At 51.5% G+C, this 21,835-nt stretch overlaps 3 protein-coding genes across 5 annotated transcripts; 2 read left to right on the plus strand and 1 right to left on the minus strand.

Moving 5' to 3' along the window:
• The first annotated feature begins 498 nt into the window (after positions 1-498).
• Positions 499-13,649, plus strand: LOC142881991 (TBC1 domain family member 2A-like). Of its 3 annotated transcripts, none has more exons than XM_076016424.1 (16): positions 499-837; positions 1,003-1,958; positions 2,033-2,138; positions 2,344-2,461; positions 2,680-3,088; positions 3,420-3,482; positions 3,562-3,666; positions 3,820-3,930; positions 4,004-4,176; positions 4,300-4,696; positions 4,781-4,968; positions 5,062-5,182; positions 5,266-5,451; positions 5,569-5,690; positions 6,938-7,167; positions 13,536-13,649. In XM_076016424.1, exons 2-15 carry the CDS (start codon positions 1,026-1,028, stop codon positions 7,143-7,145), a joined length of 3,240 nt encoding a protein of 1,079 aa, XP_075872539.1. In that variant the 5' UTR covers positions 499-837; positions 1,003-1,025; the 3' UTR covers positions 7,146-7,167; positions 13,536-13,649. The 3 variants fall into 3 exon arrangements, with proteins under 3 accessions (XP_075872539.1, XP_075872538.1, XP_075872536.1); XM_076016421.1 differs by having other exon boundaries at positions 500-837; positions 977-1,958; XM_076016423.1 differs by lacking the exon at positions 13,536-13,649 and having other exon boundaries at positions 977-1,958; positions 6,938-8,833.
• stard15 (StAR-related lipid transfer (START) domain containing 15) lies at positions 12,887-16,627 on the plus strand. The gene is made up of 6 exons (XM_076016425.1): positions 12,887-13,682; positions 14,793-14,940; positions 15,040-15,143; positions 15,563-15,680; positions 15,777-15,829; positions 16,297-16,627. The coding sequence occupies exons 1-6, from the start codon at positions 13,527-13,529 to the stop codon at positions 16,510-16,512; spliced, it is 795 nt and encodes a 264-aa protein (XP_075872540.1). The 5' UTR covers positions 12,887-13,526; the 3' UTR covers positions 16,513-16,627.
• A 1,389-nt stretch (positions 16,628-18,016) lies between these two features.
• On the minus strand, positions 18,017-20,480 carry LOC142881997 (tripartite motif-containing protein 16-like). The gene has a single exon (XM_076016430.1). The coding sequence runs from the start codon at positions 20,234-20,236 to the stop codon at positions 18,557-18,559; it is 1,680 nt and encodes a 559-aa protein (XP_075872545.1). The 5' UTR covers positions 20,237-20,480; the 3' UTR covers positions 18,017-18,556.
• Between the last annotated feature and the right edge of the window lie 1,355 nt (positions 20,481-21,835).

Here is a 21,835-nt window from a genome sequence, read left to right on the forward strand (position 1 = left end):
GACAGGACGTGCTTCCCAGGGACTCTGACTGGTGTGTGTAACTGGTCCCAGTTTGTTCCAGGAGGTTTGACAGTGTATAAGAATTAAAATGTCAGTTTCCACAACCTGCTGTTTGGTTTCTTTCACTTCCTGTTCTCCACTCCTCCAGCAGGTGGCAGTGGTGACCCGTGTCACCTCTGTGTGTGTGTGTGTGTGTGTGTGTGTGAGAGAGAGAGCGAGAGAGAGCGAGAGAGAGAGAGTTTGTTGTGGATGAGGGTGACAAGAATTTCAATTGCAATAAAAAATAAATAAATAAAGATGTAGTATATTTTGGCCTATATATATTTTGCGAGTACATAGTATTGTATATTTATTATTTTTTATTATTATTTTTTAACGTCAACATTCCTGTGACGTAGTGCGGGGTGATTGATACTCGCTCACTCACTCACGCACGGCAGAAAACGATAAGGTTTTTATTTTGAAGGGACGCGGTAGCGGAACTTTTCAACGGCGCTCTTGTTTTGATGTACAGAATGCGGAAGTGGTGTGTGTGTGCGAGAGAGAAAGAGAGTGAGTGAGCGGCGGTGCAGGGAGGACCGGGGAGAGGGAGAGAGAGAGAGAGAGAGAGAGGAGGACACGCGGACTGAAGAAGAAGAAGAAGAAGAAGAACAACAAACGAGAAGCGTCCAAAGTAGTTTTTTTTTCTTCTGCTGCTGTCAATTGTCGCATTCCAGAGGCCACGCCCCCTTCAGCTCAGCGCCCAGGTGTGTCTCAGCAGGACAGGTTGGGACAGGTGCGTGTGCCGTGTCTTCACTTCCGGTGCTGCTGCTGCTGCCGCTGCTGCCCAGACAGACGGTGAGTCTTCTACTGAACTGAGTCTCCTCCTGTTGATCAATGATCCCATTTTTTCATTATTGTTGTTTTTTGTACTTTATTTTGTGTACTGTGTGGTGTTTCATTAATTGTGTTACTTTGTTTTATTTTCAAAATAAAGGTTTCCATTTCCTTCCCCTTGAGCAGAGCAGCAGGCTGTCTCCAGAGCGATGGATGGAAGCGGCTCGGCAGGAAATCCCAGCGCTGCCTCGTCGTCTCGCACACTTCATGTTGACGCACTGCAGCCGTCTGATTGTATCTCAGCCCCCGAGGGGGCCGGTAGGCGGAGCCAAGAGCCAGGAGCTCTGCCCGTGTCTCAGGACCAGCAGAGTTTCCCAGGGAACCTTCACAATCCATCAGAGAACTTTCCTCTTCCTTCAGGAAATCATCAGGGACCCGACAAGAGCCGTCGAGAACCCGTGGAGAACATCCACCTAGGACTGGAGACGGACCAGAAGCCTCCTGAGAGCCTCCAGAGTCCCACAGGAGAGCCAGAGGAGGAGCCACACATTCCAGTGAGACCAGACCCACTGGACCTGCGCCGTCCTCCACCAGAGCAACCAGAAGCAGGAGGTTCTCCACCTCCATTAGGACCAACTTTAACCAGTCAGGAACCCTCAATGTCAGAAGACCAGAACGTGGAAACTCCTGATCCACCTACTGGTCCAGGATCTCACCACCCACCAGGAGACCCTGCAGAGCTCCGCCCACCTGGAGACCTTCCAGAGCTCCGCCCACCTGGGGGGTCTCCAGAGCTTCACCCACCTGGAGACCCTCCTCCTCCCACAGGTAGTGACCACCAGAACCTGTCCGAGGTCCCTTCCCCTTCCCCCCAGCAGGCCCCGCCCCCTGCGGCACCCCCCTCAGGTGAGCCCCAGCTGTGCGGCTTCCTGCTGAAGCTCGGTGGTCCTCTGAAGACCTGGAAGCTGCGCTGGTTCTGCTACGAGGAGCAGAGGAACCAGCTGCTGTACTACCGCGGGCCACAGGACCAGACCCCGCTGGGCCGGGTCGGGCTCAGCGGCGCCACCTTCAGGCCCCTGCTGGAGCCCCATAGCAGCAGCAGTTTCAACATCCACACCCCCCAGCGCACCTTCACCCTCAAGGTAGGACCCCCCCCTGGGCCCCCCCCTCCCCGTCCTGGATCCCCCCGAACCTGACCTTTGTCCCGCCCCCTCAGGCACTGGACCAGGAGCTGATGTTCTATTGGCTGCAGCAGCTGCAGCTCAAACGCTGGCAGCACCGCCAGTCGACCAGCGGGGGTCCGGACGAGCAGGCTGACCATGGTGAGTGGGTGGCTGGGATTGGTTCTGACTGGTTCAAACCGGTTCAAACTGGTTCAAACTGGTTCTGACCAGTTCAGCTCTGACTGATTCTGGCTGGTGGTGGTCTGCCACCAGGGGGCAGCAGCAGCAGGTGGTACCAGGAGCTGATTGGCTGCTGGATGCGGTGGGAGGTGACTGCTTTGTTTCCACTTCCTGTTTCCTGCAGATGACTTCCTGCCGGTGAGGACGCCTGTGGGCCTGGTGGGCCAGCAGGCGGCCAACAGCGCCACCCAGAGGGCGCCGCTCGCCAACCTGTCACTCAAACACCCGCTCATCGAGCTCCAGTGAGGCCACGCCCACTTCTCCCATCAGCCCTTGCAGCCACGTGAACCCTGTGAACCTCCTCCTGTTCCTCCTCTTCTTCTCTTCCACCTCCTCCTGCTTCCTCTTCTCCTTCTTCCTAATACTCCTTCCTCTCCTTCTCCTCCTCCTTCTCCTTTTTTCCCCTCTACCTCTTCTTCTTGCCCTCTTCCTCCTTCTGTTCCTCCTCCTGCTCCTCCAGGAACTTAGTCCACAGCTTGCTGAGGAGAACCTCCTCCTCCTCCTCCTGCTCCTCCTTTTCCCAGGATCTCAGTCGCAGTGTCTTCCACGTGGAGTCGCCACCACCCTGGACTCCGCCCACCGCTGCTCACAGCGCCCCCGCAGGTAGCCAGAGGGAGGAGCAGGAGGTGCAGCATCCATCCATCCATCCGTCCAGCAGGAGGAGGAGCAAGACTTCTCCTCCTGTTCTGTCGGTTGGCCGCAGGAGGAAGAAGAGCTCCGGGAAGCTCCACCCTCCTCTCGGAGGCTCCGCCCCCTTCCCCTCCTCCTCCACTTCCTCCACGTCCTCCTCCTCCTCCTCTTCCTCCACCTCTTTGTCGTACCGCCTCCAGCAGGACGACATCCTGACGGAGGAGCTCAAGGCCCAGAAGGTCATCCATCATCCATCCATCCATCCATCCATCATCCATTATCCATCATCCATCATCCATTCATCCATTCATCCATCCATCCATCATCCACCATCATCCATCATCCACCATCATCCATCATCCACCATCATCCATCCATCGATCCATCCATCCATCATCCACCATCATCCATCCATCATCCACCATCATCCATCCATCCATCCATCCATCCATCCATCATCCACCATCATCCATCCATCATCCACCATCATCCATCCATCCATCCATCCATCCATCTATCATTCATCCATCCATCCATCATCCATCTCTCTCTCTCTCTCTCTCTCTCCAGGAGGTGCAGGAGCTGCAGGAGGAGGTGGAGAGGCTGCGGGAGACGAACCGGGCTCAGCAGGAGGTGAGGAGGGGGAGGGGCCGGGGGCGTGGCTTACAGAGGGGGAGGAGGGGCCTGTGGTGATGACATCATCTGTTGCCAGGTGATCGTGAAGCTGTCTGATCAGCTGACCTCCTGTATGGCCAACCAGGAGGCTGCTTCCTGTTCGGCCTTGAAGCATCTGCAGCAGGAAGTGGAGAACCTCAGGGTGAGGAGGACACACACACACACACACACACACACACACACACACACACACACACACGCATGCTTGAAGGCCTCCCCGGTCCCCTGCGTTACGGGGACGATGGTCAATAGTCAGAGTAGGAATACAGGGACAGTGTGTGTGTGTGTGCTCCAGGACGACCTGAAGGCCCACCAGAACCAGAACCGCTTCCTGAACTCGGAGATCTTCCAGCTGACGCGGCTGTGGAGGAGCAGCTCGGAGCAGGAGAAGAACCTGATGGTGAAGGTGAGTCCGCCCCTTCCCCCGCCCCTTACTCCTCCTGGCCCCGCCCACCAGACTGACTGTGATTGGTTGCCAGTGTGCCCACCTGGAGGTCCGCAGCTGCCAGGTGGAGAGGAGCTACCTGGACGTCCTGCAGCCGCTGCTGGAGGCCCAGAACCTGCAGCAGGAGCAGAAGGAGGCCCTGAAGCAGCTGGTAGAGCAGAGCCAGCAGAGGGAGCTACAGAGCTCAGCCAGGGTCCAGGAGACCAGGTGAGAGCAAGGGGGTGGGGACCAGGGCCAGGGGGAGGAGCCAGCCATCCATCCATCCATCATCTTGCATCGTCCAAACAGTTCCAGCAGGGGGCACTGAAGCAGGTCTTGATGTCTCCTCAGGGACCAGTACGACCAGTACGGCTTCAAGCTGGTGCCGGACTATGAGTTGGGCGACCTGAGGCTGCTGGCCCGGATCCAGGCCCAAGAGCTCCAGGAGATCCAGGCCCAGCAGATCCAGGCCCAGGAGATCCAGGAGATCCAGGCCCAGCAGATCCAGGCCCAGCACATCCAGACCCTGGAGATCCTCTCCCAGGAGGAGGCCCTCCAGCGCCTCCGGCTGGAGCGCTGGGCCCAGTACCTGGCGGGCCGGCCAGACCAGGACCTGGGGGCCGGGCCGGAGCTCAAGGCCTTGCTGAGGGCTGGCATCCCCCCCCAGTACCGGGCCCGGGTCTGGAGGTGGATGGTCCGGACCAGGACCAGGACTGTTGGGGAGCTCCGCCCACAGAGCTACCAGCAGGTGGGTGGAGCCACGCTGGCTGCACACACACACACACACACACACACACACACACCTGGCTCAGTGCTCAGTGTCGCCCCCCAGCTGTGCCAGAAGATCCAGACAGCTCCTCTTCCGGCCTCCAGGCAGATCGACCTGGACCTCCACCGAACCCTGACAGCCAATCAGCACTTCTCCTCGCCCTCTAGCCCCGCCCACCAGCAGCTGCGACGTATCCTGCTGGCCTTCTCCTGGAGGAATCCTGCCATTGGCTACTGCCAGGGGCTCAACAGGTAGCGCCATGGTCATGGAACTGTGGTCATGTGACCTTTGTGTGGTCATGTGACTGTAAATGTGTGGTCCATGTCTTGGTCCTTGGGGTCCAGGCTGGCTGCAGTGGCCCTGCTGGTCCTCCAGGAGGAGCAGGAGGCCTTCTGGTGCCTGGTGGCGGTGGTGGAGGCCATCCTGCCTCAGGACTACTACACCTCCAACCTGGTGGCCTCGCAGGTCAGAGACACGCCCACCTGGTGGTGGGGGGAGAGGGGGGGCTCCAGGTGAGCAGGTGAGCAGGTGTCTCTGTGGACCTGCAGGCGGACCAGCGGGTGCTGAAGGACTTAGTGGAGGAGAAGCTGCCCCGGCTGGCGGCCCACCTGGTCCAGCACGGCGTGGACGTGACCCTGGTGACCTTCCACTGGTTCCTGGTGGTCTTTGTGGAGAACCTGCCCGGACACGTGCTGCTGCCGCTGTGGGACGCCTTCCTGTACGAGGGCTCCAAGGTGTGTGTGGAGAGGTGGGCGGGGCTAAAGCAGGTGTGGCTGCAATGGGCGGGGCTCTGTCAGGTGGTCTTCTGGTGAGGTGGGCAGGGCTAACTAAAGGGGGTGGGGCTGTGTCAGGTGGTCTTCAGGTACGCCCTGGCGCTGCTCAAGTACAAGGAGGCGGAGCTACTGCGGCTGCACGACGCCTCGGACCTCTACCACTTCCTGCGCTTCTTCCCCAGGACTGTGACTGACAGCAGGTAGGAGGACAGAGCCACACTGCCCCCTAGTGGTGGTGGTGGAGGCTACACACTCACACACACATTTTTATTCATAGTCCCCAACCGGGGAGGAGGGTTGTCACAAGAACCGATCCTTCCGGTACCGGTTCGATACTCTTTTTTTCTGGTACCATCCGAACCAAATACGCAACTTTTCCGTTGGTGAGCGGCGTCGATTCCTGGTGGAACTGATGGGGGGGGTGGGGGGGGGGGGGGCAGTGTAGAGCAGTTACCGCTGAAGAAGAAAACCAAAGAGTCGCATGTGGAACTACTTTGCATTTGAGGCGGATGAAGACGAAGCGACTCTGGACTCCAACTAGCCGACATGCTAACCGGGCCTCAGGAGGACGCAGGTCCAACCTGGCCAACACCTCAACGACAGGAGAACTCCAGGTGAGTGAGTTTCTGTTTGCTATCGCTGTGTCACGCCAGTTAACCTGAATATGCCTACGTTGCGTCATTGGGGCTGGAGAGCCAGCAGGGGGCGCTGCCGCGCAGGCCTCTACTTATCTCAGTCACTCCCCTGTGGTAGGAGAGGTTTAACGTGACCTAACGACACCTAGCCGGGTTCGGTGAGCCTTTCCCACCGCCACCAAATGCCCCCCCGGAGCGTCTTGTCCAATGATTGAACGATCTTTGCACACATGTGGGTTTGTTGTCAAATTCTGGGACTCTTGCGAACATTGTGAAATGTGAAAAGGAACCGAACCAAACCAAAAAAGATACACTGTATTTTGGTCCCGGACCAGAGAAAGCAAACTACAGGACTTTCCTGGTGTGAAAACGCCCTAAAAGTTCTGTTTCCTTTCCAGTGTCAGTGTGATCCAGACCAGGACAAGCAGGAGCAAGGTCACACACCAGGACACTGTTCTGGCTGTTGGAGGTTCTGGTGAAGTGAGATCAGGCTCCACTCCACTGCTGTTCAGTCTGAATGTATAGCTGGCAGCTGGTGTTGCGATTTAAATTCTGTGCAAAAAGCTGTCGATGACACTGATGTTTGAAACAGTTTCTAATAAAGCAGTGAATTTACAAGTACATGGGTTCTGTTTTTATTGTTTTTTAATCATGGGATGGAATTGGTATCGAGAATGGTGGAAATTCCCAGGTATCGGTGACAACTCTACCAGGGAGTATCATCCTACACTAGCCAGGTGTGGACCTACAGATGCAGTGATGTGATGTGATGATGCTGATGATGATGATGGTGAGGGTGTCGCCCCCTGCAGGCGCCTGGCCTCCTTGGCCTTCAGGGACATGAACCCGTTCCCGGGCCGCCTGCTGAGGAGCCGTCGTGCGCTGCACCTGCAGCGCCTGCAGGGGGAGCTGAAGGAGCTGGAGCAGCAGCAGCAGAGGGACCTGGTGGTGGAGCGGGCCGAGCGCCGGGACAAGGAGCTGGGAGCGGCGGCGGGGGCCAGCGAGGACGACGACCTCTGACCTCTGACCTCCGAAGCAGCAGGTCCCAGAGGGCCTAACTGGAGCTGGTGGTGGTGCCCCCTGCTGGAGATCCTTCTCAGTCACATGACTCTATATTGTCATACACAGTCCTCAACAAGGACTCAGCTCCCAGCCCACAGCTCCATCAAGTGGTGCTGTGTCATACTACCAGACGTCAGACCCTCCTGCTGCAGTCTGTGTACCAGCCTTCACCTGCCATTACTGCACAGTCTCTGTTGAAACCTACAAACACCTGCAAAGGTTCGCAGCAACCTGAGGTCCACCAGGGGTACGTCCTTCCATTCGGGACCACCAGCGGCCGCGACTCTGCAGTATTTGCCAAAGATGATTGAACAATGTTTCTATGTGGGCATCTGCCTGCAGAGCCTCTCAACCCCTGAGTGAGCCACGCTCTTCATCGACATGTTAAGAGAGTTCCTTCCTTTCTTTCCAATCACAGTCCTCACTCTCTGCAAGAACAGTGTTCATACAAAAAGTTTCAACCAAATAGATTAACACTGACAGTATAGACGGTGGTGGAAGAAGCACTCAGATCCTTCACTTCAGTCAACAGCAGCACAAACAAATGAAAAGTTATGCATTTACACTCCTGCCTTGGAGAAACAGGCCAGTGGGAAGTTGTGATACCTGTTCTCTCCCCAAAGACCCGGACACCAAACCGTTTGGGGACCGTTGGTTGAATCTTTCTTGGTAAATAGTTGTGTGGAAGGCTGCTTCAAGTAATATAAAGCTGTCAAATAAATGCAGTGGAGTCAAGAGTGCAGTATTTCTCCCTGAAATGTTGTGGAGCAGAAACATAAAGTTGTGTAAATGTAAATACACAATATAGAGTACCGGTATATGATTGAGTTGTAATAGTGTACATAGCCATAGTACATAGCCTACATAACAGACACAGCCTGACAGTAGTCTTCAGTCAGGAGGACGGGTGTGTACTGAAAGCTGATTAATTGTAATAGTGAAAATGCTTGACAGCCTGATTGAACTGCAATCAACAGAGCAGTCAGGACCAAAGGGGGAAGAGATTATAGAGATTATAGAGATTATTCTCGTGCCATAATAAGAGTAAATTGAAACCTGTATGACTTCAGCATTTAACAGATAATCCTACATCCTGTATGGTCCATGGTTGTTAGGTAGGCTTAGTATTCTTTGAAGGAAGCTCAGGGACAGATACTGCACTACTACAGTACTCCACGTACTGCAACCAAAACCCCGGTGCAGCCCAAAAAGCACCCCCCCCCCCTCCCCAAATACACAATGTGAACACACACCACATTTCATGTGATATCACACTGACTTAACACTGACATGCTTGGAGCTTCTCTTAGTCCCGCTGTCTGTCTGTCTGTCTGTCTGTCTTACTGCATACACTGAGTGACTCATGATTCATGAATGGTGTCTGATTCATTTCCTCACGTGGAGCAGCCTGAGCGGTTGAATTCAGGAGCTTCGGTCCGCTGAGCAACCAGGATGGCTGGCACAATCCCCGTCCCTACCAAAGCTCCGCCCCCTCGATGTCCGAACCCCGCCTCTCTCGCTCCCTAAAGCCGTTTGATTCTTTTTTTATTATTGTTCTGGGTTGGAATTGTCAAAAACTGTTGCTGCTTTTGTATGACAAGCACCCACACAGCTGCGTGTGTGTGTGTGTGTGTGTGTGTGTGTGTGTGCCTCACTCAAACTGGTCTGTAGGAATTCAGATGAGAGTAAACATTACTCCGATGATACTTTGGTTATTTTATTCAATCAATTCTGACCGCATTGAGAGGATTTGTGAGAGAAGGAAAGGACTCCCACTGCCCAGGATTGATTGTACCTGCAGGGAATGAGTGAAACTGAGATCAGCTGCTGAAACAATCATTACACTCTGGCTTCACAACACATAGACAGAAATTCACTCATGTAAGAAAGAAGGTAACACAGCAACGAAGGAAGTCCAAAGCAAACTTTTATTAAAATCATTGAACGTGCAAAAGGAACTGACGAGACAGTTTGGCAGTGCATGAATAAACAGAACATCAACAATGATAAAGAGGCGGAACTTAAAATCAAGGGGCCCCTACGCCCTCACCAGTAAACTTCATCATTTCTTTATAAACTCAGTACACAAACTAACAAAGTATTTTAAACCTGAGTTTTTACATAATTCCATAATTAATTGATTAATTCCGCTTTTAATTTAGAAAAGACCGCTGAGGCTGCGTGACAAAAACCATCAGAGCTTTGAAAAGCTCCAAAGCCAAGGATGAGTTGCACGCCGACTTTTTAAAAACACATTTACAATCTATAATAAAAACCAATCATGCATCTGCTAAATTTGTCAATGACACAAATTTCAGTATCGTCAGCCTGGAAAACGACAACAGTGACACCAATCTTTGACAGTACTCTACCCAGCAGTCGCCACTGACGGCACCACAGTTCATAGAAGAAGAAAAGTGTGATAAGACATAAAGGACGTTATTAAGACGTGAGACGGAAAATGAGTCATGAAAAAACTGAGAAAGATTTTTCGACTTTCAAATCCAAGTGGCGTCTACAAACTGCAGGGCTTGTTGACCAAGATGACGGTTGTGTTCATTTTGTGGAGCTGATCTGAGAGCAGTTCACACTGAAGCCCTCCGGCTCATCTCCACCTGTTGTCCTTCAGTCAGCCACCACTAGACGGCGCTCTCTCCTTCACTCCCCCTCGGCTCCATGGTCCAGTCAACAACTGAGGACCAGCTGATCCTCCTCAACATCTGCAGAGAGAAGAACAGACAGCAGGAGTCAAGACTCACAGCTCAGTCACATTGTCACAGAGATGTTCACTGTTCATGGAGATGATGGATTTATGGCCGAGAAGAACCAGACAGGTTGATGATGGTGCTGGAACCATCATCCACTGGTTCCAAACCAGTACCCACCTCACAGTCTCCAGTTGATAGTCTCTGCTGTGGACAAGATCCATCAGCAGCTTCACTCCTGAGTCCTTCACGTCATAGTTCTCCCTCAGGTCCAGCTCTCTGAGGTGGGAGGGGTTGGACTTCAGAGCTGAGCTCAGCCAATCACAGCTGAGCTCTGACAACCTGCAGTCAACTAACCTGAATAGAGAATAAGTGATGGATATTGTTGAAGTGGTCAGGTGGTTGAAAGACTGGACAGAGGTGTAGAGTGGACACTGGAAACCATCAGGAAGCTCATGAAATAAATCAATAATGGAGAGTCAAAGTCAATTCTTCTCAACTCCATGTGTTGATGCTCCACATTCCTCTGTTCACATCATTGAGTGATTCACTAAAAATGAGTCTTTGTCATCGTCATGTCAACACAACAAACACACCGCCACACATCAAAACACATCAATAACACTGTCTCAGTCAGCCACCAGCAGTGACAATAATATTGAGAAAATGATGTCTCATCACTTTGTGTGGTGCTGATTTCAATGATCATGTTTGCAGTCAAATACACAATAAAATGACAAAACAAAGACTTCAACAACTGACTGGAGACATTTAGGGCCAATTCCAATTCCTCCCTTAACTCCTCAATCTCAACCCTCAATCTCAACACTCAATCTCAACCCTCGTCCTTAACCCTGAATCTCAACCCATCTTTTTCGAAGATGTCTTGGCGAAAATACGCAATGCCTTCTGGGTAGCCCTTACTGCCAAGGGTGGTGCAGGAGAATCTCAATATTGAACTGACCTGAGAACTTCCAGTCTGCAGTTTGGACTCTGCAGTCCAGCACAGAGCAGCTTCACTCCAGGATTGTGCAGGTTGTTCCTACTCAGGTCCAGCAGTGTGAGGTGGGTTACATCTTTGAGGAAATCCTTCAGAACTTCCTTCTTCTTGTGGGTGTGACAGTGGAAGATGTAGACTGCAGCCAGAAACTCCTGGACGCTCAGATGAATGAAGCAGTAGATGGTTTTGTTGAAGATCACACTCTCTCTTCTGAAGATCTCTGTACAAACTCCTGAGTACACAGAGGCGTCAGTCACACTGAGACCACACTTCTCCAGGTCTTCACTGTAGAACATGATGTTTCCACTCTCCAGATGTTCAAATGCCAGCTGGCCCAGCTTCAGAAGAAGCTCCCTGTCAGCCTCCATCAGCTCCTGTGGACCTGTGGTCTGATGCTCTCCTCCATACTTGTGCTGCTTCCTCTTGGTCTGGACCAGCAGGAAGTGTGAGTACATGTCAGTCAGGGTCTTGGGCAGCTCTCCTCTCTGCTCTGAGCTCAACATGCTCTCCAGAACTGTGGCAGTGATCCAGCAGAAGACCGGGATCTGACACATGATGTGGAGGCTCCTGGAGGCCTTGATGTGGGAGATGATCCTGCTGGACACATCTCCTCTATCTCTGAACCTCCTCCTGAAATACTCCTCCTTCTGGTCATCGGTGAAGCTGTCTTACTGTGGGTAGTCTGGATGGGACTGGCAGCTCCTGGGTCTTTACTGAAGTTCAGAGGTTGTTTTATGGACCGGTCACTCTTCAGAGACAGACCACTGGACACTGGAGACTCTGCTCTGCGTCTGTGTTGGAGACAGGAATATTTAAGTTCATCTAGAAAAGTTCAGACTGGTTCTCTCACATTAGATTCCAACTTTTCCATGAGCAACAGTTTGGACAGAGTGAGACAAAGATGGATCAATGGATCTGTTCAGTGCAACAGAAACTCCCAGTGATCATGTGACCCTGTCTGTAGAGTCAGTCCAAGTTTTCTTACTTAGTCTCAGAGGTTCCTGGGTCTTCACTGGAGGTGTGAGGTCGTTTTCTGGAGTGGTCACTCTTCAGGGATGAATGGTCGGACACTTGAGACTCTGCTCCGTCCTCCTCTTCCTTCATACGAGCACTCATCTTGTGCAGTGGAGTCAGTCTGAGGTCAAACAGGAAGTGTGACAGTGAGCTGAGAACACAGTGAGTTCCACCTCAGACAGAGAGAAGAAGAAGAAACACAGTCACTGAGTCTCCAGTGGAATGAAGCAGACACTGGTCCACCTCTCACTGACCCTGTTGACTGGCATCACATTTAATGTGGAGCATTGAGTCAGTGAGGACTCACCCTGCTGCTGCTGCTGCTGCTGCTGCTGCTGCTGGCGCTCCTGCTGCTGCTCCTCCTGCTGCTCCTGCTGCTGCTCCTGCTGCTGCTGCCTCCTCTCAACATAGACGGAAAACCACTTGGACTTTGAGCCGCTCTTTGGATATTATATGACACTTAGATTCTCTGATAAGTGATTCTCCTCCCAGTGACCTGAAATCACAGCACACTCTGTGATTGATTGAGTGAGTGAGTGAGCTCCCTGTTTCAAACCAAAGAATAGTAAATGTGGTCCATAAATACCACATTCATCATAAAATAATACATCTCTAGCCGCACACATGCACTGGTTGCTTAACTTCGGAGTTGCTAAGTTAATTGCTCATTGCTCTGTCATTGCAATCACAGAGTGGCACCGATCACAGTCTAAAAGTCTTAAAGTCCCCCAAGAACGGCTGAAAAGGTTGATTTCAACTGGTTGTCTTTATTTCCAACCAGGGCAGGTGAAGTGTGTGTGTACGTGTGAGAAACAAACCACGGCTCATAAACCCCAACGCAGCAAACAGCGTGCATCCATATCAGTGAGAGGAGACCATGAACTGAAGTGAACTCTAATGATCAAATTCAAAGTGTTGCTCTGGAGGGGCCAGACATCAAATACAAAGGCCCCAATTAGTATAATAGGTGACCTTTAAGCTCAAATTATGCTGTGAAACCATTAAGTTAGTTAAAATGACCGTTAAAAATGTGTTATTCAAAATGCTGACTCTAAGTTTTTGTTTCTGTTTGAAGGGTTACAACCTGATTTTCCTCCCATAACAAAAATTTAAAATTGGAAGGAGGAAGAGAGTTGGCCGTGCATCTTTAATGCTGAGCAGGCAAAGCTGAACAAACCCAGATTTACTTGACAATGTGTGTGTGCGAACTCTGCAAACAAGGCTGGTGTGATACCTGAACGCAAAGCAGTGGGACTGGAGCGCCCCCTGCTGGTGGTGGTGGTGGGAGAGGGAGACACCAGGATTTTCTTTCCTATTTTCTTTTTCACATTTCAACTCTGACCTTTATTCAGTGTCAGGAGCCCCCCCGCACCCCAGCTCCATCCTCTCCCCTCCTCTCTGCCAGCAGCAGTCACCTGACACCTTGGCTCCGCCCACTGCTCCACTGGGCCAGCAGGTATCAGTTACTGGTCACTTACTGGTGCAGGAGGCCTGGAGAGGCCACGGAGCTGCTGCTCTGCTCTCTCATCATCTGCTGCTCCTCCTGCTGCTCCTTCTCCTCCTCCTCCTCCTCCTCCTCCTCCTCCTCCTCCTGCTCCTGCTCCTCCTCCTCCTCCAGACATGCAGGAGGTCCAGATCCCCGACGACTCGGACTTCCGGTCCTTCCGGGACCAGTGCCTGGCGGCCGACGGCTGGCTCAGCCGCTGCACCAAAGGTGCCGTGACGGTGTGGAGCCACCAGGGGGAGCCCAGCAGCGGTGGGGTCCAGAAGCTGAAGGTGGGTGCTGGAGGTGGAGATGAAGGTGGAGGTGGCTGCTGAACCTTTCTCACCTGCTGGTGAGTGAAACAACATCCTGGTCGACATCATCGACGTCCTTTGTTCATTGGCTTCAGGTGTTTGCTGGGGGGGGGGGGTGATGATGTCATGTGGGAGGGGGCGGGGCTATGGACTGCACCTCCGCCCCTTCAGAGCAGCAGCAGCAGTAGTAGCAGCTAGTAGCAGCTAGCAAGATACTGACTTCCAGGTGTGGAGGGTTAGGCTAAAGCACTAACTGAGCTGAGGCAGGGGAGGTTTCCTTCACTTCCTGGTTCACTTCCCGGTCACATGACTGTCTGAGGGCGGGGCTGAAGGATTTTAGCCCCGCCCACCATCTGTGACCTCATCACTCAGGGCTCCACAGACCTGCAGGAGTCTGGAGGAAGTGGAGAAAGGTTCATGTCTGGGTGTTGTACTGAGCTAGGCTAGGCTAGGCTAGGCTAATGTGTTCCCCCTGTGTTGCTGCTGCTGCTGCTGCTGCTGCTGCTGCTGCTGCTGTGCTTCTGTCAGCGTGTCTGCTGAGGGAACAGAGACACCCGGAGGTGATGAATGATTCAGCGGCTGCTGATTGAGTTACATGGAACCTTTTCACCGAGTCACATGATCCTCCCCTGATGATGTCACATGACATCAGTGGAAAACACGGCGAGGCTCCGCCTAGTCGTACATGACGGCCACCTGTCAGACGGCCGCTGGTCACATGACCTAACTGCAGGGTCACCGTCGTGACCAGACATCACTGATGCCACTGATGTAACTGCTGCTGCTGCTGCTGCTGCTGCTGCTAACCTCTAGTGGTGAGACTGGGAACAGCAGCTCAGTCATCTAATACCTGACATATATATAAGATAACATTTCCTTTATTAGTCCCACAGTGGGGAAATTTCCACTAAATATTTATATATATATATACATATATATGCGTGTCTATATGTATATACACGCATATATATGTGTGTATATACATATATATGTGTGTGTTTATATATATATATATATATATATATATATATGTTGTGAAGCACCCCGGCTGACCCCTGACCCCTGACCCCTGCGGTGTGTGCCCTCCAGATGAGGATGGTGTGCCAGGACGTGGCAGCAGCGACGCTCTACGACGTGCTGCATGACAGCAGCTACAGACACAAGTGGGACAGCAACATGATCGAGACCTTCGACATCGGCAGGCTGACGGTCAACGCTGACGTGGGCTACTACTCCTGTCAGTGGGCGGGGAGGAGGGGGCGGGGTGGCTCTATTAGCATCAGCTAGCTCCTTCATTACTCTGCTGCTGCTACTGTGTGTGTGTGTGTTGCTGCAGGGAGGTGTCCCAGCCCCCTGAAGAACCGCGACTTTGTGACCTTGAGGTCGTGGCTGCCGCTGGGAGACGACTACCTGATCATCAACTACTCTGTCAAACACCCGGTAAGGCTAGGCCAGGCCAGGCCAGACCAGGCCAGGCTAGACTAGGCTAGGCTAGGCCAGGCTAGGCAGGCTAGGCCAGGCCAGGCTAGGCAATGCCAGGCCAGGCTAGACTAGGCTAGGCCAGGCCAGGCTAGACTAGGCTAGGCCAGGCCAGCCCAGGCCAGGCTAGGCCAGGCTAGGCCAGACCAGGCCAGGCTAGGCAGGCTAGGCTAGGCCAGACCAGGCTAGGCCAGGCCAGGCTAGGTGAGGCGAGGCGAGGCGAGGCGAGGCTAGGCAAAGCCAGGCCAGGCTAGACTAGGCTAGGCCAGGCCAGGCCGGGCCAGGCTAGGCCAGGCTAGGCCAGGCCAGACCAGGCCAGGCCAGGCCAGGCCAGGCTAGAGGAAACAGGAAGTGACTCCCAGCTGCACCCCTCCATGCAGGAACACCCCCCCAGGAAGGAGTTTGTGCGGGCCGTCTCGCTGCTGACTGGCTACCTGGTCCAGGCCTGCGGCGCCACCTGCTGCACGCTGTATTACCTGACACAGCTGGACCCCCGAGGTCAGTCTGTGCCCCTCCCTCCCCCCCCAGCTAAGAAGAGTCACTTCCTGTTTCCAGCCAATAACCCCCCCCTACCCCCCCCCCGCTCCCCCACAGGCTCTCTACCCAAGTGGGTGATGAACAGAGTCTCACACTTCGTGGCTCCCAAGGTAACAACACCTTCTTCTTCTTCTGCTTCTTCTTCTTCGGTGGTGTTGATGGTGTGCAGTTATACATGTGTGTGTTTATGTAAATATACATATATATGTATACATATACATACATATATAAAATATATATTTCTGACAATAATATATGTATATTTTACAATTCAAATATATATGTGTGTATATATATATATATATACATATACACTTACATATATACACATACACACTTATACAGTAAGTATTATTGTCATGAATGTTCATTGAAATGTCTTTAAGATCTTGTCTAATATTAAAAATGTAAAAATATTATTCACGTTTTTTTCCGCCAATATTTTGGACCACCCCCCTACACACTCACACACACACACACACACCCACTCACACACACACACGCACACACACACACACACGCACACACACACACTCACACCCCTGACTGGTGGCGGGTGTCCCTCGGCCCCCTGCAGGCCATGAGGAGGATCTACAAGGCGTGTCTGAAGTACCCGGAGTGGAAGCGGCGCCACCAGCCGGGCCTGAAGCCCTGGTTGTTCCCGGAGCAGAACCAGCTGGCCAGCCTGAGGACGGAGCAGCTGCAGCTGCAGCGACTCGACTCGCTGGAGAACATCGACGAGAGCGGAGCGGCGGAGGAGCGCAGGGCGGCCAGCGACGACGACGAGACATAGGAGCACCTCCTCCTTTAGCTCCTCCCTCACCACCTCCACCTCCTCCTTTAGCTCCTCCCTCACCACCTCCACCTCCTCCTCCTCCGACTCCTTCTTTAGCTCCTCCCTCACCACCTCCACCTTCTCCTTTAGCTCCTCCCTCACCACCTCCCCCTCCTCCTTTAACTCCTCCCTCACCTCCTCCCCCTCCTCCTTTAGCTCCTCCCTCACCACCTCCACCTCCTCCTCCTCTGACTCCTTCTTTAGCTCCTCCCTCACCACCTCCCCCTCCTCCTTTAGCTTCTCCCTCACCACCTCCACCTCCTCCTCCTCCTCCTCCGACTCCTTCTTTAGCTCCTCCCTCACCACCTCCACCTCCTCCTCTTCCTCCTCCACCTCCACCTCCGCCTCCTCTGACAACTCCTCCTCCTCCGACAACTCCTTCTTTAGTTCCTCCCTCACCATCTCCACCTCCTCCACTTCTACCTCCTCCACCTCCACCTTCATCTTCTTCATCCTCCTCTTCCTCCTTGCTCCTCCTCATCCTTGTGCTTCTCCAGCTCCTCCTGCTCCTCCTTCTCCAGGTCCAGAGTCCAGGTGTGCTGGCCAGATGACCTGGTCTGCCCTCTGAACAGTCCACAAACCTCAATGTTGGATTATTATGTGCTACTGTGTGTGTGCGTGTGTATGCTGCTCCCTAGTGGGAAAACCGTGGTACTACAGGCAGAAGCCTGACTTAACTGATGATATGAGAGTCAAAGGATGTCAGGCGGCAGCAGTTTGGACCTTCTGGGTCTCCGTAGATCAGGACCTCCTGTTGTGTTTGTTGTTGGTTTTTTTTTGTGCGATTGTTTCCTTCAACCAATAAAAAGTCTTTGTGGTGACTCGCTCAGCAGCTTTGTCCAATCACAGTTAGTGTTGAATCCACCGTCACTGACTCTACCAGACCACAGTGTGGCGCTGTTTGCACACGTTTCAATGCGGAGATGTTTCTTCAGGGTTCTCGCCCGTGTTGTGCGTTGGCAAAATTAAAAGAGACTTTTGGCCGAGATACAAAACTTCCACCAGCAAGGACGTTTTCTTGGAACAAATGATTCGACTTTTCAACATCTGAAGTGGTAACATGACAAGTTTCAACTTGATACTCCGCAGGACTTAGATAGACAGATAGATAGATAGATAGACAGATAGATATACAGACAGACAGACAGACAGATAGATAGATAGAAATATTAAAACAACACTTGTTGAGTCCTGAAATGAGTAAGTAATACTACTACTGCTACTGCTACTGCTACTACGACTACTACTACTGCTACTACTGCTACTACTATTACTACTACTACTAATAATAATGATGATAATAATAATAATAATAATAATAATAATAATAATAATAGTAAAAAAGAAACTTAACACATAAACACTGCATCACATCACATTATTTATATAAGTTTTTAATGTTTATGATAAAAATGATCAATGTGGCAGACATTTAGGCATACAATTATTTGTATATGTATATATATATATATATATATATATATATATATATATATATATATATATGATTTGTATTTGTCTGTGCTTAATAATTTGATTGGCCAATTAGCCGTTTGTGCTGACAAGCAGTTAATCGTGTTCTTTCATAAAGTATTCAAATACATTTACATGTACATTTTCAAGGACACCATTAAAAATACATTTCTATGGAAACTCCAGACAGATTTGAGTAACGATGTATAAAGCTGCACTTATTTACTCACTGTAAATACACAAGAGTTTGTGGCGACAGTCAAAGGAGAAAACTCTCTCGGAATATTTACATCAATTCATTCGATTCTTCATCTCCAGTCAGGTGAGGTCAGGTTCCTCAGGTGGACCTGTTCTTCTGCAATTAGGCGACACCCGGTGGCAGGGAAGACCATCTGACTTTCCACAATAATGAAGTAGTAGTTTGGACCAATCAGATTATTAATCTGTGCGTATGGATCAACTGCAGGATCAGCAGCAAAGCGTGAAGACAGAAGAAGAAGAGACAAAGTTGAAGATTCAGAACTCAGAGTCACAGCTTCATCAGCTCGGCAGAGGAACCTGTATTAACACCAAGTCCAACGTGTAGCGGCTGGGTGAAGGAGGTCTGGACCCTGTGGAGGAGCTCCATGGTTCCGGAGACGCTGTAGAAGGACAGGAGACCTGCTCGGTGGTCCAGGTACACTCCCAGTCTGGAGGACTCTGGACCTGAAAGGTAGGTTGTGACGTTGTCGTGATGGAAGTCGTATCCGTCCAAGGAACAATACAAACGCCAGGATTTGCCGTTGGATCCAAATTCACTTTCCTCCGTGGTTCCCGCTCTGACGATGGTCTTGTAGGCCACTGCTAGACCGACCCCTCCCCACCACCACCCTCCCCACTCCACCTCCCAGTAGCAGCGTCCAGTCAGACCTTCTCTGCTCAGGACCTGCCACCAGTCAGTGAATCTGTCTGGATGGTCGTCATGGTACTGATCTTCTCCCATGTTGGTCACTTTTCTGTCCTCCTCAGACAACAGCAGACATTTGTTGACTGTGTTTGGATCCAGAGTGAGTTTGCGGTAATATCTGAGGAAGTCCTCTCTGCTCCTGGGTTCTGGTTCTGGCAGTAGAGCATCAACGTTGCTCACTGTCCCTGAGATGTTTGTCTGATTCTCCATCAGAACTTTCTGGATTTCATCTCTCAGCTTGGCCACAGCTGCTGCCACGTCCTCAAAGTGTCTCTGTGGACGGATCTCCAGGCTGGAGGAGTCTGGAGACGGACTGAGTGCTGGCAGTGAGGAGAAGCTGTGGAGAAACTGGCTGTGGTCCAGTGTGCGTGAGATCTTCTCCAGCTCAGCGTCTCTCCTCTTCAGCTCCGTCATCTCCTGCTCCAGCTTCTTCTGGAGCTCTTTGACTCGGCTCACTGCTGCCCCCTGTGTGGATCTGACCTGCTGCTGCACCTCAGAGTGTCTTTTCTCCAGCAGACGGATCATCTGGGTGAGGATCTTCTTGCTGTCCTTCACTGCTTTATCAGCAGAGCCGTTGATGGACTCCACCTCCTTCTGAAGCACCTTCAGGTCTTCCTCTGTGTGCTGGATCTTCTGCTGGATCTTCTGCCTGGTCTCCTCCAGTTCTCTCTGCCTCTCAGTCCTCTCTGCTGCTGCTGCCACTGTGTCGTGACCTTTGTGTTCCTCCACAGAGCAGAAACCACAGATGATCTTCTGATCAGTGCGGCAGAACAGCTTCATCGCCTCATCATGACGAGGGCAGATGTTCTCCTGGCGCTGCTGGCTGGGTTCCACCAGCTTGTGCTTCTTAAATGTTGAAGACTGACGATGAGGCTGGAGGTGAGAGTCACAGTAGGAGGCCCGACAGTCCAGACAGGACTTGAGGGCCTTCAGCTTCCTCCCAGTGCAGACATCACAGGCCACATCTCCAGCTCCAGCATAGCAGTGAGCAGCAGGAGCAGCTTGGACTTCGGTCTTCTCCAGGCTCTCCACTAGAGCTGCTAACAGGGTGTTCTTCTCCAGGTCAGGCCTCGCTGTGAAGGCCCTCCTACACTGAGGGCAGTCGTTGACTCTCCTCTCCTTCGTCTGCTCATCCCAGTGGTTCTGGAGACACTTCCTGCAGTAGCTGTGTCCACAGGGAATGGTCACAGGATTCTTCAGAAGTTCCAGACAGAGGCAGCACGTTAAGATTTCCGGGTCCAGCTGAGCTGCCGCCTGCGCCATTTCACCTCCGAGAGCGACTGAAGGACGTCCACTTTCTCAGGAAGCCAAACAAGTTTGTGTCCAAGCAGGGGAAACAGGAAATGTCCAGGCAGGGCTGTGATTGGCTGCAGGCGGCTCAGGCGGGTGGGGCTCCATAACGCGCAGACTCATTCCAGAAAGAGGAGTGTGAGGTCATGAGATAGGAAACTAATCATTACCACCACAGACTGACTGGCCCTGGCTCTCCCTCTCCTGCTCCTCCCTGTCACATGACACAAGAGCTGAGTGTTGACTGGCTCAGATCATAAGTCCCGCCTGTCTCACTCTGTGTGTGTGTGTGTGTGTGTGTGTGTGTGTGTGTGTGTGTGTGTTTGTGTGTGTGTGTTTGTGAGACTGTGCAGCTTGTGCAGAAACCAGCAGGGTTAATGATTCACAGTGGCTCATCAGAAGTTTGAAAGGACTCAACTTTTCACTCAACGTCTATCATTATTATTATTATTATTATTATTATTATTGTTATTATTATTATTGTTATCGCAACCAGAGGTTCATCTGGCAGAGCTTTGCACCGTCAAAGAGAGAAAATCAACTGATCCCTGGAGAGGCAGTCAGGAGCTACAGGGGCTTGGAAAAACTGGAGCAGATCTGGACTCCAGAGGGCGCTCATGTGCTTTGACCGATTGGGCTGAAAAGGAAATACAAAGAAATGAAGAGAGACAAGAACATATATATATATATATATATATATATATATATATATATATATATATACATATATATATATGTGTGTGTGTGTGTGTGTGTGTGTGTGTGTGTGTGTGTGTGTGGGTGTATACCACCATCCAAACAAACAAACAAAAGAATACAGACAGAAGTTCAGAGGTCAAACGCTTGTCTGTTGGAAAAAAAACACTGGGTCTCCTCAGTCACACCTGTTAATAACAGACACTAGGGGGCAGTGGGAAGAGCCGGTGGGAGACCCCTGGTGGTTAAATGAGGTAAACCACCCTCATATGCCAGGTGACCGTTGGAATAACTGGCAGCAGATCCACAGTCATATTGAAAAGAATCTGTACATTTTGTATAAATAGTCCATTAAACTGTGCAGCTATGGTATTTTGATCATGGATTAAACGGTTAAAGGTGGTGAATGGATCGACGCTGTGTGCGTGGGATTTAGGGCAACATAGATCTTCTATGAAGTTAGTTTGTGAGTCGATGGTGACGCCTGATGTTACGTAGAAACACGTTTGGACAATGAAAAACTGCAAACTGTCTTGGCTACGAGAAAAATGCCTTTCCAGTGTGCAGCGTTGTTTTTCTGTGTGACCCGCTGGTTTGGGGGGGTCCGGTCATGTGACCCCTGCTGTGAGCCCCGTGTTGGAACCCCAGCAGGAGGTGGGGGAGCTGCAGGACTGAGCCGCTCAGCTGTTCATACACAGTCACACACCGGGCTGTGTAGGTTTCACATGACCTTTACATTCATTCTATCCAATGTAAAATTGTATATAGAAATACAAGTGTTGTGTTATATTACGAGCAAAATGTGTGGCGAAGCAAAAACTATTGTATTTATTATTATTATTATTATTATTATCATTATTATTATTATTATTATTA

This window comes from Nelusetta ayraudi, unplaced genomic scaffold, assembly GCF_046127955.1.
Source record: "Nelusetta ayraudi isolate G7.1 ecotype Tasmania unplaced genomic scaffold, CSIRO-AGI_Nayr_v1 ptg000227l, whole genome shotgun sequence".
Taxonomy (NCBI): Eukaryota; Metazoa; Chordata; class Actinopteri; order Tetraodontiformes; family Monacanthidae; genus Nelusetta; species Nelusetta ayraudi.

Coding starts and splice junctions, on each gene's coding strand:
- LOC142881991 (XM_076016424.1), top strand. CDS start 1,026: ATGGATGGAAGCGGCTCGGCAGGAAATCCCAGCGCTGCCTCGTCGTCT. Junction 1,959..2,032: donor AGCGCACCTTCACCCTCAAG/GTAGGACCCCCC, acceptor CCGCCCCCTCAG/GCACTGGACCAGGAGCTGAT. Junction 3,483..3,561: donor CGAACCGGGCTCAGCAGGAG/GTGAGGAGGGGG, acceptor ATCTGTTGCCAG/GTGATCGTGAAGCTGTCTGA.
- stard15 (XM_076016425.1), top strand. CDS start 13,527: ATGCAGGAGGTCCAGATCCCCGACGACTCGGACTTCCGGTCCTTCCGG. Junction 13,683..14,792: donor GTGGGGTCCAGAAGCTGAAG/GTGGGTGCTGGA, acceptor TGTGCCCTCCAG/ATGAGGATGGTGTGCCAGGA. Junction 15,830..16,296: donor CACACTTCGTGGCTCCCAAG/GTAACAACACCT, acceptor GGCCCCCTGCAG/GCCATGAGGAGGATCTACAA.
- LOC142881997 (XM_076016430.1), bottom strand. CDS start 20,236: ATGGCGCAGGCGGCAGCTCAGCTGGACCCGGAAATCTTAACGTGCTGC.